This window comes from Melozone crissalis, unplaced genomic scaffold (assembly GCF_028551555.1).
Source record: "Melozone crissalis strain CALT ecotype California unplaced genomic scaffold, PUWL_Pcris_2 ptg000026l_1, whole genome shotgun sequence".
In the NCBI taxonomy this organism is placed as follows: Eukaryota; Metazoa; Chordata; class Aves; order Passeriformes; family Passerellidae; genus Melozone; species Melozone crissalis.
In genome coordinates, this window is record NW_026535804.1 from 1,360,299 (window position 1) to 1,383,411 (window position 23,113).

General features: G+C 47.0%; 1 protein-coding gene across 3 annotated transcripts in view; it reads right to left on the minus strand.

Annotated features, from left to right (window-relative positions):
- Positions 1-9,580: 9,580 nt before the first annotated feature.
- Positions 9,581-23,113, minus strand: part of LOC128938477 (protoheme IX farnesyltransferase, mitochondrial) — a 96,781-nt gene continuing 83,248 nt past the window's right edge. Inside the window, exons 7-8 of one of the 3 annotated variants that reach the window (XM_054278754.1) lie at positions 11,503-11,978; positions 9,581-10,464 (exon numbers count right to left, since the gene is read on the minus strand). In XM_054278754.1, the coding sequence (XP_054134729.1) occupies positions 11,536-11,978 (443 nt within the window). In that variant the 3' untranslated portion in view covers positions 9,581-10,464; positions 11,503-11,535. Of the gene's footprint in view, positions 11,979-23,113 lie in introns of all 3 variants that reach the window. The other 2 variants (XM_054278755.1, XM_054278753.1) reach the window with 2 other exon arrangements.

The window sequence follows — 23,113 nt, forward strand, 5'->3', positions numbered from 1 at the left end:
AGGGGGATGCATGGCTGGAGCCCGCCCGGCTCGGCTCGGCTCTGCCCGGCGCCTCATGGGCACCCGCGGAGGCTCAGCACGGCCCCATCGCTGCCGCCCGGCCCGCTCCGCTCCGCGCCCGCCGCCGGGAGCGCAGGCAGAGCGGCGGGGGCGGGGCGCGGGCCCGGGGGACGGGCGGCGCCCTCGGCCAATCACAGCCGCGGCTTCTCGCATAATAAGGAGGGGCGGGGCGAGAGGAGCGGAGGACGCGTTGATTGGCTGGCGGCAGGAGGGGCCGCGCCGTCGGGGCCCCGGGCCCGTGGGGCACCCCCGGGCGGCTCCGGGGGCTCCGAGCGCCGCACGCTCGTCCCTGACTGGGACTGCCCGTGCCCTGTCCCCCCACGGCTGCAGGGAGCAGCCAGGCACTGGGGGCAGCATGGTGTGGGGGGCAGCATGGTGTGGGGGGCAGCATGGCGTGGGGGGCATCTCAGTCATTTTCTTCTCCTCCTTGTCCCCAGATACGTGGATAGCAAGGTTTTCAGGGAGACTTTATTGTGGTCTTTCAGTATCTAAGTGGGGATTATAAAAAAGGTGGGGACAAGCCTTTATTTTAGCACAGTCAAGGGATAATGGTTTTAAACTGGCAGAGGGTAGGGTTAGAATAGGTATTAGGGAGAATTTTTTTACAATGAGGGTGATAGAACACTGTATGAGGTTGCCCAGAAAAGCTGTGGATGGTCCATCCTTGCAAGTATTCAAGGCCAGGGTGGACAGGGCTTGGAGTAACCTGGTCTAGGGTGCTGGACTATACCACCTTTAATGGTCCCTTCCAACCCAAGCTATGTTGTGATACTATGATTTGCCTTTTTTGTTGATGAGTTGGCTTTTCAAACTGCTGCACCTTCTGTTGTGCTGTATTTTCTGAAATCCTGGCCCTTAAAAGTTCCTGGTGAGATTTGCCACAGTCCACATTATGGGAGTAACACACAGAAACCAAACCCAACACAATAGGTCCTGCAAGGCAGACTGAGAGAATCTGTCTGAGGAGATCCTTGCCACAGTACCATTAGCTGTGGGACCCTCCTTTCCAGGACCAGATTGCTCCAGCATTCTCCAGGGATGGGGATTTTGCACATTCCATGCAAGTGCTTTAGCCAGCATTCTCCCGGCAATCAGGTAACTTACAGCTTCAATGCATTTGGGCAGCTTTTCTTTTCTGCTTTTTTTTTTTTTTTAATTAAAAGATGCATAAATATAACCCATAGAGGTGCAGCTTGCAGTGAGTGTTCTCGGAACAGGGTTGCTGGAGCAGCAGGCAGTGGCCATGGGGTGCCTGTGGGTACCATCACTGGGACTCAGCACAGCTCAGCCACTGGCAAGGCAAGTGCCCAGGGCTTTATGCAACCTCTCTGCACCCAAGTCCAAGTGCCACATAATGCCTTAGAGCCCTCAGCTGTGGCTTTGTAACCCCACCACTGAACAGGGACATCCCAGGAACAACCTCGGGGGACCCCAGGGACATCCCTGCCTCTCACAGTGTCCCGCTGTGGTGTCCTGGGCATGCTCCCACCAGGCCCATGGGCAGCACTGCTCTACAGATGTAAGAGGAGATCTTGTTTCTCTTAACCTGAAACCATTTCCTTTCCCCCACTGCCCTCCCTCCCCTTACTCCCTAATTTGTCCCTGGGGTTTTAATATCTATTTCTCCAAGTGCCATAAGCCAAATTTACTGCTCACATAACTGCACTGACTTCAATGGAGAAGAGCGTTTAGGGTGCTCCAAGGAGGCATAAGTAGGAGTGATGTGATGGAATTGAGTAAAGGAAAATATAGTCTGACTGTCAAGAAGAGTTTCCTACCAGTGAAATCTATAGACTGCGGAAGTGTCCCATGGGAACGGGCAGAAACCAAGTTGCTGAAGTCATTTTAAACCAGCACAAGAGAATAGGAAATCAGCCCGGTAACTGGCCAGAAGGAAGGAGAGATGACATCATGCTACTTCTCCGTCTCTAATTTCTGTGGCTGCATTGCTTTGTCCATGAAATTATTTTAACGCAACTGGATTTCGCCTTCTTTTGGGTGATGTGATGGCCCCGACTGCTTTGGAGAAGTTTCAGTTCCTCTGCCCTGGATTAAATTCTGCCCTGGATTATAGCAATACCCACTGCAGCCCCCATTAGTCTTTCCCTTATTCTGCTGCTTGTAAACCCCTTCTAGGGTCTTCTCAGGCTTCTTCCCTGACTGAGCCGAGCCTCTGGCTCCAGTCCTGTACTTACTGAACTGTACAGAGTGGACCAGCCTCTGGGAATAGTGTGAGGGCTCATCCAGGCCATGAGAGACCCCACAGATGGAAATTCTCCTGCCTTCAGGGATTCTTCAGGTAAATTCCTTGTAGATAATTTGCTGGAAAACCATCAAGGAATGATTTTCATCACTACATATTTCCATCTCTATAGATTTTCATCATTCTGTATTTTCATTACAAAGGAATGATTCTCATCAAGGCACAGAAGGAAATGCTGCTTTCCCTGGTGACCTCTGGCTCTGGTAGCCCCTGCCTGCCTAACCTGGGCTCTGTGGATAAAACCAGGGCTGCAGATGCAGTGGCTGTGCCCTGCTACCACCCAGTGGCTCTGGCAACCTCTTGCCCACAGAACTTCCTAATGTATTTATGAATGACTTAACATTTGCTCACTGTCTCAGCAAAGCTCTAGTGCGAGCAACCTCCTACCTCACACAGTTCCCAGATAATTACAGATTAGAACCGGCTAATTTTTATTTTTGTAAAGCTGTCAGAGATCTATGTTTGTTATTATTGTCTCCTGGGTTGCCAGTTGCATAAATACATATGTAAAACCCCCTTTGATCTCTAAATATAATGACACAGATTTATCAAATGTTTGCCTTTTTCTGTCTCTTTGAAAAGGCTGATTTATGGAGTGGAGTCCCTACCTCCCTTCCTCTCTTGAAATATGAAGTGTTTGTGATCAGCCAAGGTAATATTTAATATCCTGCCAAGAATCCTTTGCACTTCCTAACAAATGAACTGCAACCTAACCAAATGGTTCACATCTGTTTAGCCTCTTCTTTTTAACTAAACAAATTAGCATTAGAATACCTGGGAGGAACACAAGGTCCCTTTCTAGATGACAGAACACAGACAATTATTACCAAGGGGAGTAACTGTACTGAAAGGAGCAGGCATGGACCTAGCAGATGTTTTCACATCTCCTGTAGTGTCCATGAATGACCTGCACCACAGTGGACACACGGCCACGGCCTTTTGAAGTGGGTGAAGAATCCATTCACAGTCGCCTTCTGAATGAAATTAAAGGCAGCAGTCCCAGTGAGTTAAGTGTTGCATTTAAACCACTTCCAGCAAAGGTTTGGCTAGGGGGGGTGGTTTCCCCCATAAATGTCTAAAATAAAGAGCATCACCCCACTCCTCCCCACCCACAGACTCAGGATACTCAGGAGACAACAGCTCTGGTTTTATTTCTGTTTTCACTAGTGCTTTCTCATCCCAAGAGCATCAAACCACCCAGCCTCATCACCCTTCCTCTCTGGGAAATAAGGTGTGATGGGTTATTTGGGGTTTAGGAGAGCACAAGACACAAATGAACATCTGCAAAGTACAGTTGGGATTATTATAGCCTCCTACAGTCTGCACATGGGCAATTAAAAGTTCACGCCCCTCCAACCACACAGTGCCTTTCAAGCACCCTTATTCCCACTGGGGTCCCCAACACCTTTTAATCAGAGGTTCAGGAGAGGCTCTGGAGACGAGACGGGACAGGACGGGGTGAGACAGGCTCTGCACTGAGCACACAGTTAATTGCATTCATCGCTGGAGGAGGCAGCCAGAGGAAACACACATGTTATTAGGGCTAACACTTAGCTTTTATTGTAAATGTTTTGGAAAAGAAAACACTCTGAAGCTTCACAGAGATACTGCCATTAATATATCATCCAAATAACAAGTGATTAAAACCAACAACAGCTACTATGAAAATGTGGCTTTGCAGCAGTGGACCGCATGGGATGCAGCCGGGAAAATCATTATGAACAGAGCAGCGGGGTGCAATTATAAATAAAAACAGCTCTGCAAAGGCTAAAAAAGCAGCAATAATCAGTCTGGTCTGTGGTTTAGTGAGGGCTACAGACATTACCGAAGGTGCTATTTATTACAGAGCCAGGGACACTGCTGGATGAAGGGATGCAACTTCGGGAGAAGTCAACAGAGGGAGTGGAGTGCCCGCCACCGCGGCCAGCGAGACTCGGCCGCACATCCCGGCAGCCGCGCGGAGCAATCCCTGTCCGTCTGTCCCTCTGTCCGTCTGTCCCTCTGTCCGTCTGTCCGTCTGTCCCTCTGTCCGTCTGTCCCTCTGTCCCTCTGTCTGTCTGTCCCTCTGTCCCTCTGTCCCTCTGTCCCTCTGTCCCTCTGTCCGTCTGTCCCTCTGTCCGTCTGTCCGTCTGTCCCTCTGTCCGTCTGTCCCTCTGTCCCTCTGTCTCCCTCTGTCCCTCTGTCCTCCCCACTGGGAGAAGGGCACACGAGCGGCGGGCGGCTCTGGACCGTGCCCAGAGCTCTGGGCTCTGCAGCCCGCCGGCGGCTCTGGCATTGTCACGGCTCCACGGCTCAGCTCTGCAGGTGCCTCGTTCAGCTGCACTGGTTCCTGCGGCTCCTCACCTCCCAGACACGCACGGAGCGATGGCAGCGGTGCTGCCCCGGTGACTGCCGGGGACAGCAGCAGGGACACCGGGGGACAGCTCCCTCCCACCCCAAACAGAAGCGCTCGGAGGCGCGGCCTGGCCCGGCCAGGGGCCATGGGGTCCCACAGGGTGGGGGCCGAGCTCTGAGCAGCGTAGGGAAGGGATGGCATGGGAACAGCGCCCTGCAGATGCTTTCACTACGCTCTTCCCAATCCTCATTTTTGAAGTGAGGAGGGTTAATCAGCCTCACTCCCAACATATTGACAGTTCCTGCCAGGCCTTGCCCCCGCTGAAAGCCAAGTGCAATGCAACAACCAGGCCAGAGCAATCAGAAAAGGGAGAAGAGACCTAAATAACATTCCTCTCTGTCGGTGGGTGAGTGCGTGGCCCCAGCCATCCTGCTTACCCCTGGCATGCCTGAATCTCCCTTCAGTGCTGCTGGGTCTGGTTCAGTGCAGGGATGGCCTTGGCAGCTTTGCAGCAGGAATATCCATCCAAACCTTGGAATTCAGCTGATAAACTAAAAGGCTGTTCCTTTCCCCAGTCTGGGTCCTGTCCAGCAGCTTCCCTGGAAGCACTGCGGAAATGCCTTAATTACTTTATTTGCATCTCTGTTTCAATTTTAATTTGATACAGTGTCTCCTCTCCATAACAACAACAACAACAACAAATCCCAAACATCTTCCAGCCTTTCCCAGCAGCAAAAATCTTGATCTTTCTCCTTGGTTAAAAACCTAAACGATGGATCTCTGGGCCAGACACCTCTTTGCAAATGAGCTTTGAGTGCCATGCCAATCCTGCACCTGAAGAAGTTCAGTGCTGGAGCCTGTCCTGCCAAGCTGGCAGCAAGGTCTGCTCTCTGTGCACCTTTCTCGCAGTCACCCCAGTTAGGGACAGTTTGGTCAGTGTGGGAGATCAGATCCCTGCTGTTTCCAATCACCCAGGACAATTCCTCAAAGTCTGCATTTCTGTTGAAGAACAGAGTCTGTGTCTGACTACACCTAGTTTTGAGGGGCACAGACAATGTGTGTTACAGCACACATTCCATGAAAAAAATGTATTAAAAAGAATCTGTAATTACAATAGAAAGTGTTTAAAAGGGGAACAGGGGGCAGAAAGGACCATGGGATGCATCTGGGACAGCAAAACCAGGGGAAGAACCTCAACTGCCAAACAGCCCCAGTCCTGAGGTCTCCCCACACTTTGGAGACACATGGAAACCTCTCTTTGGGTACCCCCCTCACTCGGTGGGCAGGCTGAGTCAGGTGTCCTACAAAAATGAGAATACAGGCACGAATTTAGAGATGTTCCAGCACTAGTGGTGAGGGCCAGGCACCCTCCCTTCTAGCACCTTTTTCTGAGTCCTTGTGCTCTCCCAAAGCACATGCACCATGGCAGCAGCTCCCCAGTACAATCCATGCCCACCACATGCAAAGCATCTCTTAGGAAGGGTCAGCAATGCTCAAACAAGCATTTGGGAGCCACAGCCTTTCAGGCACCGGGAAAAACACCCAACACCTTCCCAGAATGGTTTAATGTGCCAACCTGAGCCCGCTGCCAAATCGTCAGTTCTCGCTCCAAGACCTGGGGGTGCCAGAACTGGTTAGGAACGGTAGGAAAACATCTCCACATTGTGGGAAAACAGCTTGTTTTGCCAACTCTGTTCTGTGAAACAGATGAACTGTACTTTTCTGAAATACTGGAAAGTAGCCCGAAGTGCTGACCCAGGCTGGAAAATCTTCAGCACAAACAGGTAAAGTCTGGAAGCAGAAAAAACAGAGGTGACGGATGATGGTGTCAGACTCTGCAGCAGAGCCCAGTGACAGAACAAGGAGCGGTGGCCATAAACTAAAACACAAGAAGTTCCACTTCAGTATGAGAAAGAACTTACTTCCACTGAGGGTGGCAGAGCACTGGAACTCCCAGGGAAGGTGTGGAGTCTCCTTATCTGGAGACATTTCAATCCCACCTGGTCACATTTCTGGGTCACCTGCTCTGGGTGGCCCTGTCTTGGCAGGGCATTGGATGAAATATCTCCAGAGGTCCCTTCCAGCTATTCTGCGATTCTGTGAACAAAAGGGTTCAGAAGCCAGCTCTGAAGCTCACTAGACCTCCTATTGGAGCCATAGAATTCTGTAGTACTTTTATTTCAGAGGGGACTAAAAAACATCGACGGAACCATCCAGAAGGGTACACAGTCTGAGGGATCTCAGGGAGGAGGGTCATCACTGATGACACCTCTGAACTCCCAACACTGTTGTGGCCTTTGACTCCAAATTAACCCCATGTTAACCCTCTAATGATGAACATTAGAAGCAGACTCTGACTTATCTTGGGCAAGGCCAAGAACTGGACATGTTCCCCTGGGGGACAAGCCCTGCCCTGCAGCACTGACCTTGCCGTGATGGGAAGAAGGAATTGCAGCACCAAGAGGCAAATAATTGACTCAAGGTCCCACGGACAGCACAAGTGGCATCCTGCATCCTGTGAGCCCTCACCAGGAGCGGCTCTTTGCCTGGTTAAGAAATTCCATGACTCAAAATGCCATTGGGGACAGCCTGCAATGGACCTTATAGAATTACCACCTCCAGCAGAGCTGTTTGCAGGGAAACAGTGCTGATATCTCTGTTTTAATAGCAAAGTGTTCTATAGATACCCTGCATTTCTTAGAAAGATGGAATATCTAATCAACTCTGGAGAGCAACCAGGACAACATGCCTTCTGTCTGTAATGATGATTTCTAACAGTATCACTGCCTCCATTCCTACTCTTCTGGGACTGTCAGAACTGAAAAGGACATGTGTTTTGTGTAAGCCTTGAAATGCCATGGCCTGGCTGAGCGGGAAATGCTGCTGGAGCCAGGAGAGTGTGAATGTGTGACTCTGCTGGGGCAGATTATATCAGAGATTGATACAGGAAGTGAGAAAAAAAAACCCAGTGGGGAAAATGAGAAGGAAAAGCGCTGTGAGCACAGGGATTGTGTTTCTTCACTCATGCTGGAACAAAGAGCAGAGCATTTTGTTCCAGCAACGGCCGACTGTGCTGGGATGCCTCCCCGGCAGGGGTACCGGGATCCCTGCTCTGCTGGGGTACCACACACAGCTCACACAAAGCCTGGGGCTCCTCGTGAACCTGAGAGCACAGGGCAACTCCCAGCCACGCAGCTCAGCTCCCCAAACCACCCTGCCAGGCCAGTGCTGTGCTCTGTGATCTGCTGAACGTCAGGGCAAAGGAGAGGAGGGGACCCAGTGTCCCTGCAGCTCCTCAAAGCCTCACCCAGCCCTCACCTTGCAGGGCTGCTCAGAACGATGGGGGTGGGCTGACAGAGACATGAGCTGTTCCCTCCTCCAACAAGAAGTATCTCCATCCCTATTTTACAGCTGGAGTGCATTTCTTCAACAGAGATCTGGAAAGAATGAAGATCTCCTGAGCCTCAGGGCTACTGTTTTATCTACAAAACCACACAAAATATTTAAAGGCCAAATAGACAAAACCCAGCTTCATCCTCTTGAGTCACTGGTTCAGATTCCTCCATGAACTTCAGTACAGGCTTCTGGTGGTGCAGAGTTGCCTCCTGTAACAGCAACACCAACATGGGACCCTGTCCAGTAGACCAAGGGCTAGGAGGGATACAGCACACCACTGCTATTTGTTTTACTACCACATAACGAACAGGTATTCCATGGCTGGGGGTTGGAACAAGATGGTCTTTAAGGCTCCTTCCAACCCAAACCATTCTGTGATTCTGCAGGACGAGTTCACAGGGAGTTCCTGAGTAATCAGCATAAATAGTGACAAACAACCATATTCAAATTATCCAGATGGGATAAGGGAAAAACATTGCATTTCCACTGCTGCTCCAAGTTCAAGGAGTCCTCAAAGCCGGATGTGTGCACAGCCCAGCACAGAAATGCAGAAAGCCCAGGTTTATCTCCTGTGCAAAGCCATCCCAGCAAGGCCCCTCATGCACCTCACCTGCCTCCTTCCCTGCAGAATTTGGGCAGCAGTATCAGCAGTGCCAGAGGGGGAATGGCTGACATTTGTCCTTCCTGGGGGATCACAGGGACCACAAACACCCTTGGGTGATGGCAGACAGCTCAGGATTTTTCATTTTCCATAGTGACACCAGCAATACCAAAGAAGAGACCTGAGAGCACCTACTGCAATATCCATCCCCTGCTATGTCTTCACTTTGGCAAGGTGCTTGCAAAGCACATGCAACAGCAAAATTTCCTAAAGGCAGTAAAATGGCAGCACATGGACACCGGACACGTGGCCAATGTGCAGCAGGGCTGAGAACACTTTCTCAGGTAAAGAAAGCATTTCTTTTAAATAAGAAATTTAAATAAGATATTATCTTACATTTAAATCCCAGTTAGACTGATTCTAAAGCCATGTTCTCCCTCAAGGCCAGACCCACTGGATGTGGAGATCTTGGTGCATCCCAGTGACCTGCATTTTACAGACATTCAGTGATTATTACCAAGCTCCTGTCCAGCCCTGAACCCTGTCCATGTTACACATTTTGGCCCAAGGAATGAAGATGACTCTCTTCAGAACACAACCACAGGCATGTCCTTGAAACCTTTAATCAGAATGGAATTCCTCAGCAGCACCCGGGAATTACAGAACATCTGAAGCCTGGCTCTATAATGACTTAGGAGAAACCCACAACCCTCCTGCCTCAGCACCACTTTCTGCCTCTGGGAGAAAAATCTGTGGTTTTTTGTGAGCCATCTGCTCTTTTTAGGTTCGTCTCCCACCTAAAGGTTGACCAAATTATTTGGTTTCACACAAACCCCTTCCACTCACATGTGATTTATTTTCAGTGTGCTGCTTGCACAATAAATCAGAATTTCACAAGCTGTCCTTACTCTTAAGTGGTCAAGAACATTGCTGCTGTGAGAAGTGCCCCAAAACTACCAAATATCTTTGCAACTAACTGAACTCGACCAGAGTTTCAACAAGAAGTGAATAGTTTGTAACAGATTTGGAGCACTCAACTCTTTTTGGACAGTATGCACTTTATTGCAGAGAAGACTGGGTGCATTTTTAAAACAAATTCAGGAGTTGCACAGTTTCCATACAGTTCCACAAAGTGTCCCCCACAGTAAGCAGAGCACAATGGAGGCTGTCAGACAGTGAGGGAGCTCCATCTTGTCACCTGCAATCACTCAAGTCACCAAATCTTGCAGGCAATTGTTTAAGAGCCATGGAAACAGGTGGCCCTGCTCCTGCAAGCACCTCTGCCAGAAAACAGAGGTTAAACTGTGTCACTCCAGAGATACACCAGCATAACTGAGACCAAGAGCCAGGCTTGGTCCATGAGAGCAGCCAGGGAAGGTTTTATGTCAGTGTGACACACCTGTGATGAAAGATTTGTGACGTTTCCTGAGGGGCTTTATTTGAGAACAAGCTCGAGACAGTGTCTTCCTTTTCAGGTATTGCTGTATCTTTGGATCAGTGCTCATCCTGCTGCCCAGTCCCCCTCCACATGGGAAAGAAATCTTGGCAGGAAAACACATCAAGTCATAACAGGCACTACCACAATAAACTATCACCACTGTGTCTGTCTGCCCCCGATGTTGCCGTGTTAGGGAGCACACCAGGAGGTCACAGTCAGCTCCAGGCAAGATGAGGGTGAGCCACAGCTGAGCAGCAGGATCAAAAGCATGTTAAACTGTGACCAGAAATGTTCTTCAGTGTATCATTTAACAGGGATAATGCACTCTTCTCGGGAGACCATCCACAATAATTGCTTCGGCGAGACACTGGCTGCATCAGCAAGTGAACATTCTGTTAGGTTAAAATCCCCAGCCCTTTTTTTGTAAAATGTGTTTCTTTACCTTTAATCACCCCCAAAGCGAAGCTCTTCTGAGCCACCACCCACACTGTGACATTAAACACAGCTCAAGCTCTTGGTGCCAGTCCAGAGCTTGTCTAAGGATGCTGAGACTCAATGGGCTGGCATAAGACACATTAACATGGAAAAGCCTTACAACCACCCAGCTCTCACCCTCCCCACAGCTCACAGCCTCTCTGCCATAAACAGTGATGGTGGTTTTTACCAGCTGAAGACCTGACACAGGGCTCAAACACTAATGACATAAAACCACATGGGAGTCAGAAGTTCCCTGTGATGGAAATACAGTAGAATGGCTCAGTGTGTCCAAGGGATATGCTACAGGAGACCTGTTGAAATGCTTGTATGTGTTGTGCTGAAAGACAGTTTTCTTCACTCCTTTAGCACTGTGCCAGGTGTATGAGAGCTAAAAATCTACTGAGGTGAATGGGAACCTTGGGAGGAGCAGCTTATTGAAAAAAAAACCCCAAAACTGAGGGATTTGGTGTAATACCAGTGCAGGGATGGCACAGATTCAGAGAAGAGTTCACCCTCTCATATTCTTCAAAGATTAAATTAAAGGAAAGGGTGCTTGGGGAGAAAGGTGAGAAGGTGAGAAATCATTCATTGGTCACTTCCTGATGGCTTCACCAAGGCTGCCAGTGCTAAAGGCAGCACGTGTGCGCATGTGACTTCCTAACTTATTACCTCAACTACCCATGAGGACAGAGACCATGACTCACAGGGACTTTGGAAAGCCATCCCAAAGTGATGTGCTTCTGGCATAGACTAAATCATAACCTGTGATGAATTAAGGGGCCTAAGACCCTGAATGCTTTAAGCTCTCCTGACTATTCCCTTTCAAAAAAAAAAACCCCGAAATTATCACATGAAGTGGTCGCTAGGCACAATGATTCTTCTTCAAACAGATTACCACAGGATTCCCCCTTGCAATCACTAAAATATACTACCTGATATGTCATGAGAATGACAGGTATTGACATTTAAGGCAATCTAATTTCCATAGCCATCTCATGACTTCCCCCGCGTAGTTCGCCTTTGTCTTCCTTCTCCAGGACCGACTTCTTGCAGGTGAACATGACAAGCAGCAGCAATGGCAAGTGCCACAAACTGCAGAAGAAGAGCTTCCTGGAGCTGCTGCGGTCAGCATCCCTGTAGAACCGAAAGCCGAGGTAGGAGATGTAGAGGTTGATGGGGAGCGAAATGATGGGGAAAGTCCACGTGGTGATGTTGAGGACAGGAGCCACCGCTGAGAGTCCAATTAAGGCCAAGCAGTGCCGCAGAGCCACCCGCCGGCACAGCGCCGGGTGGGTGACAGACATCATGCAGTATCCTCCTCGCGAGTAATCCTCCCGCAGACCCCAGCTGAGGGCATTGAAGTGAGGGAACTGCCAGGAATAGAGGATCCCTCCTAACAGTAACGCACCTGCAGTGGGAGACAGAGTGTTAGATGATCCCTCAGGAAGCGCCACACACAGACCTCAGATGTCACACCCTGTTTGCAAGAGGGCAGTGCTACTCCCCTGTGACACCAGTGACACTGCACACTGGTGGCACTGCTCTGTGCAGGGATGGGGCAGACCCATGAGATAAGGAACCTCTGGTTTTCATGGCATTCATACAGGGTTGGAGCATGGTGGTTTATCTGATTTTGGAGCACTTAATTTGAAAAGCATTTCAGCAAGTCACTTCCTTCTAAAGAACTACTGCTAATTGGTTCCTGCACCAACTGTCTCTACCTGAGGGAAGATTGGTGGGAATGAAGTGAAATTGGACAAGAGACTGTATTCCTGGGAGCATCTAGATTCTACTCTCTGAATTGGTGTGTCCAGAGAAGAAAACAGCTAGTGGGCAAAGCAGTGGTTGCATCAACCAGACACAAGGAGCCCAGCTCAGTGACAGAGGACAAGGAGGACAAACTGCTGCTCCTGAGACCTGGGGAACACCACACCTGGAAGGCTGGAGCTAGGCCAAGCCCTCTGTCTGCCCACTGCATGAAGGAGGGAACTATTCCTGGCACAGCACAAGCTCCATCATGGACCTGGGCAAGGGGCAGAACTGGCAGAAGCTGTTAATGAACTAACAGGAGATGGAGAACTTACTCCTTCAAACCATCGGAGAAACTTCTAATCAGTTTGATCAAGTAACTCTATTCACACCAATGAACTACTTTCACATTCAAAAAGGAGCTATGGAAGCACCACATTTGCACAGCTCTTCCTGGGACACAGTACAGGGTTTATTGAAGCAGAAGCAGCTCATGTGCTAAATTTAATGAGCCTCCAGGAGGCCCCTCAGACCAAGCTCCCTTCACTAATTTTATTTGAAGACTCAAAAAAATCCCCCCAAGGCTGTTGCAATGTTATGGGCATTTCAGGTTTTCCTTTTGTTTATCCACCTCCCAAAGCCTCTGCTCTCACATTAAAATGCTTTCTTTGTATCTGCCTGCCTCCATGAACCCAGTTCTCTATGGAAACTTCTTCTCCAAATGGAGCCATGCATCCAGCGTTACCTTAATGACCTGAGAGAAGCAGCAAATTCTTCTCCAGCAATTCTGACAAAGCCCAAGTCATTGTGTCCTCTGAACAGCTTCATGGTTCAGATTTCCTCTCCGTCTATTTCTTGGAGCTGTGCATGCCTAGTTCTTGTCTCTAATAGCACAACTTGCACTGGTGCTGCCATGAAAATAGTAGTAATCTCGGTTTGCAAAATTGCCTTTTTTTTTCCCCTTACCTTATCACTCGTGAAGGAACTCTCCATTAGACTTCATGCCGGTTACCAGTAGCTTATAAATGCAGGAGTGATGCAAAAGACACATCTCACTGCTTTTCGAACGAGTAACAAATACTCCTTGAAGTGAGTATGTACCTCTGGAAACTGATTACATGAAGCAGAGACAGACACACATACTTGAGTGTGCAGCTTTCAGAACAACATTGTCTGCCACAAATTCCAGGTGATTTCATGAGAATCACAGGGAAGGGAACTTAAAGATCATCTCATTCCACTCCCTGCCATGAGCAGGGACACCTTTGACCAGACCAGGGTGCTTCAAGCCCTTTCCATCCTGGCCTTGGATATTTCCAGGGATGGGGCAGCCACAGCTTCTCTGGGCACCCTCTGCCAGGGCCTGCCCACCCTCACAGGGAAGAATTTCTTTCTCGCATCTAATCCAAACCTACTCTCTGTCAGTGTGAAGCCATTTCCCCTTGTGACTCCAGACTCGTGTAAATAGTCTCTCTCCAGGTTTCTTTTAGGCCCCGTCTGGTACTGGAAGGCCACAATTAGGCTACTCCATTTCCTCCTGGTCTATGGCCCAAAATGCTTCAAATCCAGCTACACAATCCTTCTAAAGTAGATTTTTTTTGACATGGATGTTAGCAGCTTTTCTCAACTGGAACCTTTTAAGACAGCTGAAAATGATGTACCCCAAAATTACCAATAATTTCAGAATTTCATAGCCAGAAAAGTCAATTTGGCCCTAAGAGAACAGTATTTAATTCAGTTCTGCTGAAACCTGAGGGAGCAGCTCTGCTGAAATAAAGCAAAATTAAACTTACTGAAGGAGCAGTTCTCCCTACATCAGGAGACACAACAGAGAAAATGTTCTTGTCATAAGTCGCTCTGTAGATTTTTCCTATTCTTGTAAAACGCATTAATGGAGGCAAGATCCTGAATGTGCTACACCTAAGAGAGCAGTATTTTTCAAGTATCACATCTGAAGTGCTTTAGAGACACTACCTTGTCATTGTTCAGAACTTAGGTAAAGGTAAGCTACAATTATCCATCAGTTAATGACTCTTAAGCAGATGAAGCCAGGGCCTAAGACATGGGGCAGAGGCAGTCCCTGCTTCCCACGGCTCCAGACCTGTGTCTGTGTGTGTCCCTGTGTTTCGGCTCTAATGCAGATTTTGCTTATTCAGTTGTTCAAATGTGCGCAGCCAAGCTCAAAACACACCCTAAACCTCAAGCACACAAAGCCCTTTAAGAGTTCCCTAACTATGACACCATTAAAAAAAGTCATCCAGAGAAACTTTTAAACACAAACAGACCAACTAAAATACTTGAGGCTGGATTCCCATTTACAAAGCTCTGGTTTTTACATGCAAGCCTTTGGAATTTAATTACTTTGATTACATTACAACCATTGAGATAATTGATATTTTACAGAGAAGCTGAAGAGTGAAACAATTTAATAGCCCATTATGAGGACTTTAACTGACCCAATCTTTTTGGTTGGTTCCCATGTGCTGGGACATCCTGTAATTTCCTTGACCTAGGTGAAGATTGTTGGGTTGTCAGAGATTTTTAAGTGTCACGTAAGACTGATGACTTGCAAAGCACGACACATGGTACAGTACAACTCAGCATCAAATGAGCTCACAGTAGGAATCCTGTCAAGCCCAGAGCAGACACTGTAATACTCCTTAATTACTAGATGAATGTTAACTATGTCATAATTAAGTCAGCAGTGTTTTTAAGCAATATTACAGTAAGACAAACTCTGGAGACTAATCTGGTTCTAAACAGAGCTGATCTACTCTATGGCCCCTGTGCTGTTCCCAACAGTTTGGGAACTCAGTTTAATCATTGCAAATCTCCCTTTTCTCTACAGAGTTTATAATTAAATGAACATCAGACAAAGTTGTTCCCAACTGGAACACATGGACCTGGCACAGGGTTCACAAAAGCAAAGCTGGTTGTCGGACCAGAGTCATTGCTTGGGCAGCAGGAGACAGCCAGCATCCAGGGACACCCAGGGACACCCAGGGACACCCAGGGACATCCAGGGACACCCAGCACCTTGGGGTCTCTTGGTTCCTCCACAGCTTGTGGAAATCTGAGAACAGGCACACTGACAGGAACTCAGATCTGTCTGCTTTTCTGCAACGGTTCATAAATTCCAGGACCACAAGTACCTGGCTGGCTTGAGGGTATCCCAAACTCCCTAATCTTTTTGGCCAAATTTTTAATTGCTGCAATTGAGCCCATTTATGACAAATTCTTCTCTCTGAGTGTGAGAACCTGGGACAGATGCAGCAGACACTTAGAAATCCCAATAAGTTGTCAGATCAGTCCTGTTTGATTTTGGAAAAAAAATGGCCACCTAAAGAAAACAAGGCCCAGGTCTCCAGAACTCTTTCACTCTTGTGTGCAAAACAGGAATAAAATATCTTCTTCCTGAGTTCATTTTCTTTCATCTCTTTTCAATGTCTTAAATCATCTCAAAAGTTCCAGGATCGCAGAGAACCAGATAGGTCCTAAAGCACACAAAGAGCTCAGGATAAATAACAGGTTTTATTATTCCTCATGAATTTTAAGGTTAAGCTATTATTTCTTTTCTTAAATTCTTCTTTGTGATTTATTTAAATAGTAATAGATCTCCTTTATAATAAACAAGAACAAGCTGAGATTTTTATTTTATTTTAATATGTAAGATACAGCAAAAATGTCAGCTGGCATTGAAGAAGGTAGAAAATGGTTCTTTCTCTCTGTAAATATATTTTCATCTAGTGAAATACTGAAGTTTTATAAATTGCACTTTTCCTAAAACAAACAGGACACTAAATTTCACAGTCATTCAGCAACTGCTTGGATGTTTTACAGTTCAACAAATTTGGATAAGATTTCGAAATAATTGTGAGATGAGACTTCCAAAAGGAAATAGTGACTTTGGGTTTGCAAACTGCAGCAGCTGACAGTCTAATTTTCAGAATTACAAGAGCAAGAAGCACACCCTTCTAAAGTTCTGCTCTTTAAGGTGTTAAGAAGGCCATGTGGCTCTTCATAAATCGTGATTCAAACTTCATGGTTTGCTCCTTCTAGAGCAATTTATGATGCTCCCATTTGCTTGATGGTCCAAATCTCAGATGAGAGAGAAATGTCAGTGCAGGAGCCAGACTAAGTCCTTGGGCAGGAAGAGCCCCTAAGAGGAGGAGGCTGGAAAATGATTTTTTGAGTGTAAGTCCTTGCAGGCTATGGGCTCTGACCACTGGTTAACATCTGGAGAGGAGAGCAGAACATTCAGGCATTAACAGCTCCTTGTCCTGCCCACCCTGAGCTCACACCAACATCAGTGACACAGTGATTAAAAGCTCCAGATCAAATGCCAGTTGCCCAAACTTCTCATGTCCCATAAAGGATAGTGTTCAAGTTCACACAACATTTACTCAAGAAAGAATAAGTACATAGAGCTGCTGAGTTATTAGTGCCAACATAACTCTGAGCAAACTGAGCAACCTGAGGGCTGCAAACCTACCCTCTTAACCACTAAAGGGCAGAAATAATGTTTGAATTCTGCCTGTCTCGTGTTGAGGATGGCACTCTCTTAAGTAACAATTTGAAATATGCCTCTTTCAGGCTGGCAGTACCTTTCATCATCAAAGAGTTTTATACCTGTCCAGTTGGCACATGGAGCCACAGTGATGGTTTCACCCAGACATAGATTATTTCAGCTTAAATGAGGCACAACACTTTGCGATGGTCCAGCTGAAACTCTCAAAAAATTTCTGAAGACAGGTTTTTCCAGCAAAGAAAAGTCCTTGAACTACAGGGGGGCACAGGCTGGAGCACAGTCTGTGTTTGTGGAAGCTCCAGACTCAGGAGCAGGATCAGCTAGAGTCTGGCCAGCCTGGGAAAGCAGGTGAACATGGGCCTGTCCACACAAGTCAGGACAAACGTCCCAGATTATCTGCAGGGACTGCTGTATCAACACCATGTTCCTGAAACACACTGCAGAGGAACAACATGCGCTCTCTTCTTGCCCTTCTCATTGTACTGTAAAGAACACACAGTGCTTTCCCACTGCACAGGGTTCTGCAAACAGATCATGTTCAGGCTGCAGATAGGACAAACACCTATGCACTTAATCAATAAAACAAAAAAATAAGGAACGGGAGCTACCTGTAGCATCAGTTCAAGAACAGACTTGCTCCTTCTGCCTTTGCTCTGGTGCTGCATATGTATAACAGGAAAGTGGCCAACCAGGCATTAAAATAAACATGGAATAGTTAAATATCAGCTCCAAAACAGATGTTGAAATCTTAACTGCATTTCCCAAAGCTGGTGTTTACTGCCTTGGCAACCTAAGAATGCTGTTTTGCTTAAAGCACAATTTTAGTAATTCTTCTGCCTTGAATAATGTGAAGGAATTTTAAAATTATTTCCAGACATTGGTAGCTGTGACTTAAGAGAGGAAAGCACTGGCCTTTTGTCTCTAGGAAACGGGTATGGGTTTGGCTGCTGTAGGGAGGGGAAGGCTTTGGCAGTGTAAGCTCAGCCTCTTAATGGATCATAGTCAGGAAACAACCACACACCGTTTTACTTGATAGCACACAACTGGCTCTCTTCCCTTAAAAGATGTTGAACAAATTACTCCTCTTTAACTCAGACAAGGTAGATTAGAGCTCAGAGATTTGACTTGGTCCAGCTGCATCCACCTGCCTGTGAGCACCCGTGCTGTCTCAGGCGGCCTTTTCCACCTTTTCTACAAGAAATTTTAACATAACCAGTCCCAAACTCTTTACCACGGTCCTATATAAGTTTCACAGGATGTTAAATTGACAAGAAATGTAGAGAATACATGTCCAAACCCTTTATTTTCTGTCTTCTGTGCTCATCCAGAAGTTTCACACAGTAGTCTTCCCTAGAGATTTGTAACTGTGAGCAATTCTGGGGGTAAAGAAAGATTTTAAAATCTTGTCAAAGCCTAGTTGCCCACTTCAGGTTCAACACAATTTTACAGGATTATTTGGGAGTATTGGTACAAAGATGCACAGTGGTTTGGAGAGTCATGACCAGAACACACTGTGATGTTCTGATCCAGAAGGACTGGTTTGTCCAGCTCTTGGTTGCATTTTCTGTTTGTGAAGGAGAGCTGGAAGGTACAATCATTACTGCCTGTGCTTCAGCTTGTTTTGGTGATGGAAAATGATTGTTAAATCAAGTGACCTCCAGTTACAAGTGTTCAAGATACTGTCCTGATATCATCCCTTCTGAAGAGAAATGTTACCAGCTACTTAATTCTTCCCACTCTCTTTAGAATTAGGAAGAGGATTAGCTTGCCAAAATTTACATCCTAATTTGCAATTATGCAGCATTCTCAAACATAAAGACATTTGGGAATGACCTAGACACTAACCCCAACCCAACTGATGCAATTTCCCTCTACCCACATCAGCACCACAGCAAGACAACAATCAGCGCTTTTGCTTCCACTGGAAAACAAAAGTAGATGCTACTGCTTGTGCTGGATGGCACAGGAGTGGCGAAGCAGCCTTGAGAGGAGAAAGAGAAAGTGTCACTTGTAAAGCTGCACACAAGGTCCCTGGGCTGGGACAATGGTCCCGGCTGTCACCGTGGGATGCACGGCCCAGCCTGCATTGTGCCCCTCCAAGGTTACACCGTCGTGGAAACCAAGGGCGACGACAAAAACACTGGAAAACTCAAAAGCTTCATGGTCAGGGGTTTCAACAGCTGTTTCTTTTGAAGGATGGCACAAAAGGCCTGTGGAGCAGGAGCATCCAGGGGCTGCAATAGACTCCTCTGCAGCAGCACTGAAAGGGAAGGGGGTGCTGGCCCTGTGTTTGACTTGTCTGCAAAACAAAGGATCCCCAGCATCCACCAGGAATAGGAAATGAAGTTGGCTGTGGGATTTTTCACCTTGAGAGAGTGTTCCTGGCTTCTGCCTTTAACAGAAGGAAGCCAGATGTCCTTAGGTATGCCCACCACATAGGAAAAAAGCTGTGTGTGTATGGATACACACAGGCATGTGCACTTCTTGTGTGACACAACAGGTTATTGCAGCCAAAAGCCTCACAGGGAAACACCTTTCATTACACAGGCAAGGCTGAGGAAACAACACCACATGTAACTCGCCTTAGCTAACCCCAGCAACAGATGCCATAAAAGAAGAGCCTGTTGGGTAAGATGAAAATACCGTCTTTTGCAAATATGTTTAGGAAGTATTTACCAAAGGGCCAGACTCAGCAGAGGATTGTAAATCTGCACAGCCACGCAGGGGCTCCTCATCAGCCACCTCTTTCCCCCAAGTCCCTTCTGCAGATCCCCCCATCCTGATTTCTCTGTGGGTGCTGTGTTTCACACTCAGGGGCTCAGGGCCACCCCATCAGCCACACACAGGGTCGAGAACCAGGCAAAGGGCATACTGCCTGTGAACTTGTGGGGTCGGTCCCCAGGTGCCCCAGCAGTGGAGCTGCCATTTCTTTTGTCTCTTATGAAGATGGAAAGGAAGAAAAAAATAGCCCACTGGCTTTTGTCCTAAATTCAGACCAGCTGCTCACTAGTATTGTCCCTCTGCCTCATTTTTACAGTTTTTACCCCCACAAAGCATACTCCTGGGCCCCCAGCTCCACGTCTCATATGTCAGTGACATGAATATCTCTGTTTCCTCTGGAACAGACCACAAATTCTGCTCTTTCATCTGGGGAAGTGAAACCCTGAAAAGCTGAGTTTACCAGTGGGAGTTTATAGCCGGAGCCTCCTCTCCTCCGGCAGTGGGATGCTGGAGCTGCCCTGCTCTGGCGGCTGGCTCCCAGACCTGCTCCCACATTAAGGGGCTTTGAAAGCTCCAAGTGCTTAACTGCAAGGGACACAAAGATCTTCAAGCTAATTTAGCATGCAATTAAGCTGTTGTTTTGCTCTCCTTCCTACTATCAGACAAGTGCTACACCAGGGAAAGTATGAGAGACTCCAGCCTTTGGCAGGTTGGGCACAGGCCCCCCTCTTTCCTATTCTCCTTTTTTTGTTACTGAAACCATCCATCTGCCAAATGTCACTAGCTGATAAGAACTGCCCATTTTTAAATCCCCTTTTGTAAATAGATGCTGGCTGACATAATTAATGTCTACCATACAACACAATTTGAATTACAAAGTAAAGGCAATTTAAAAATCAGCCTCCACATGATTACAATTGATACTGAGTCTATAAATTCCATACCCCGAGGAATTATTTAAATTTCTGAAAATGAATGAAAATCAGTACAAGATGTCTTTCAGGCGAACGAGACCAGGAGTGGAGCATCTGATAAACTAAACAGTCTCTTTAGATAAACATTCTTTGGTGCAGTAATACCTATGGCTCCTGGGCCACTGAGGCTCTGCAATGTCTGCTGCACTGTCAGGGCCCTTATCTGCTCTGCCACCACCTACTCAGAATAAATCTCTTTAGCTGATAAGCACATTAGGTAGAGGAGCCCTGCTTGTCACTTCCATCTCACTGGGTGGTTTGTATGAACTCCGTGGCACCAAAGTGCTCCGCCCTGTGACACCGACCCTGCTCGCCAGCGGGATCCAGCCTGAGCAGAGCATGGGCAGGGGAAGAAGTACAAAACTTCCTGGGCCCCCAGCATGGCAAGGACATGGGACCATGTCCTTTGGAGCAAGACCCAAGGAGTCGACAAAGCTGATAAGGAGGCTGAAGCATCTTCCCTATGGGCACGGGCTGATAGAATTGGGGCTGCTCACCCTGGGGAAGAGAAGGTTGTGTGGAGACATCACAGCAGCTTCCAGGATCTGAAGGAGCTGCAAGGAAGCCCGAGAACAACTCAGGAAATGTAGTGACAGGACAAGGGGGAACAGATTCAAACTGAGAGAGGGAAATTTAGATTTGATATCAGGAAGAAATTCCTGGTTGTGGCATTTGAATCTACTCCAGTTTCAGTGTTCTGTTAACTAAAAATAACAAGTTTAAATGGACATTAGTCAAGGGAGAAAGAACAGCAGCGTGAGGATAATTTAAAGCATGTATGCACTCTTACACACCAGAATAAACAGCTCTGTTTCCTTCTTGCTGTGCAGAAGCTCAGCAGCATTGCAGCACAGCCAGGAGCTCTTCTGCTTGTGGATCCCATGCAGGAGGGGGATCTGGCACAGAACAGGGGACACTGCCAAATTTGACTTACCTTCCTGTCTCTCTGCTATCACTTAAGGTTTAAGTGAATGTCATTATTTTCCTGCTAGTCCTTCCCTTGCAAAATAATTTCAAGGTACCTTGATTTACTAGAAAAACAAATCTCTTCAGAAACAAATAGTACCAAGAAAGAACAATGAAATCTGCTTTCAAGGAAGCAAACGTGTTACTGCAGATCACAGGCTGGCAGTTAAGTTCTGCATAAATACCCCAGATATGTGGCAGTGATATCCTTGTGATAAATTACATTTATCATGCACTTCTGACCGTCTCACCTGCACTCACTCCCCCAGTGAGGAAATGTTAACATTCCCCATCTTTCATCAGTTTCAAACAGCTGCCATTAAAAAAACACAACCCCCCCCAAACCCACAACAAAGAATTCCACATCTTCCCAGAGATAATCTTATCTTTTGCTTTTGAAATGGGAGGTTTTCCCTAAATTACTTTGGCACAAAATCCAGGCATGGGGGCGGGATGTTCAATCAGGCTTAGGAGCATACAGTTGAAGTTACCTATTGGGGTAGAAATGGAACCAAACATTCCTGGGAAGTACCAGGAGATCTGCAAAAATGCATAGTGTAAGAAATTACACAGAGAGCAGTGAGGCTCTGGCACAGGCTGCCCAGAGAAGCTGTGGCTACCCCATCACTGGAAGTGTCCAAGGCCAGGTTGGATGAGTCTTGGAGCAACCTGATCTAGTGGAAGGTGCCCCTGCCCATGGGAGGGGGTTGGACAGTCCTTAAGGTTCCTTATGAACCCAAGTCATTCTATGATTCTATGAGAATTCTATAAACTACAGCAAGTATTTGCGTCACTGGAAATATGAGGGTCCCAGATTTCTATCTGTAAATACACAGTATTTTTTTCTGGTGCAAGAAACTGCTAAGGTATTCATCTTTAAAAGTCATAAACAAAATGAGGGCAAATTAAAATAAGGCTGCTCCACTCTGAGATACTTTGTTATTAGCTCTGGAATTGGAAACAAGGAACCAACTTCAACTCTCTAAGGCACCATCTCCAACTCTCCCAAAGGACAAAATACCTCACAGCATCCATGTCACGGAACTCCAGAAGGAAGCAGACATGGCTGTCCTAACTGTTACAACAGTTACAACAGTTCAACACTTAGCTCCCCACAAATGGTAATGAAAGGGCTACACTTAAATATTGTTTTCCCTATAACCAGCAACATGTACAACAATGTGGCTGCTGTGAGAATATTACAAGGAGAGAAAATCCACAGGAAAATGTAAAAAACCCACCACTTTAGTGGTGAGAACTTTCCTCCTCATTAGTTTCCTGCCTCCCTTCCTTCACATTCCTCTTTGTTATCGAGTAGAATGATTTTTTTAAAATGAGGTGCAAAGGCATTTTCACACCTCTACCTAGAACTAGGTTAAGTCTCCACACTAATTACATATTATTAATGAGTTCAACAACTGAGACCAGGCTGGTTAGGGAAGGGACACGGGTCTGTGTATTGTGTACAGATGCACGCCTGTATTCCGCATGGATACGATGCTGCCAGGGGCTGAACTCTCTTATTGCAAAAGTAGAATGCTTAAAACTGAAAATCATACTCTACAATGCCATAGTTTTCTTCCAGTTATTTCTTTTCTCTGTAAA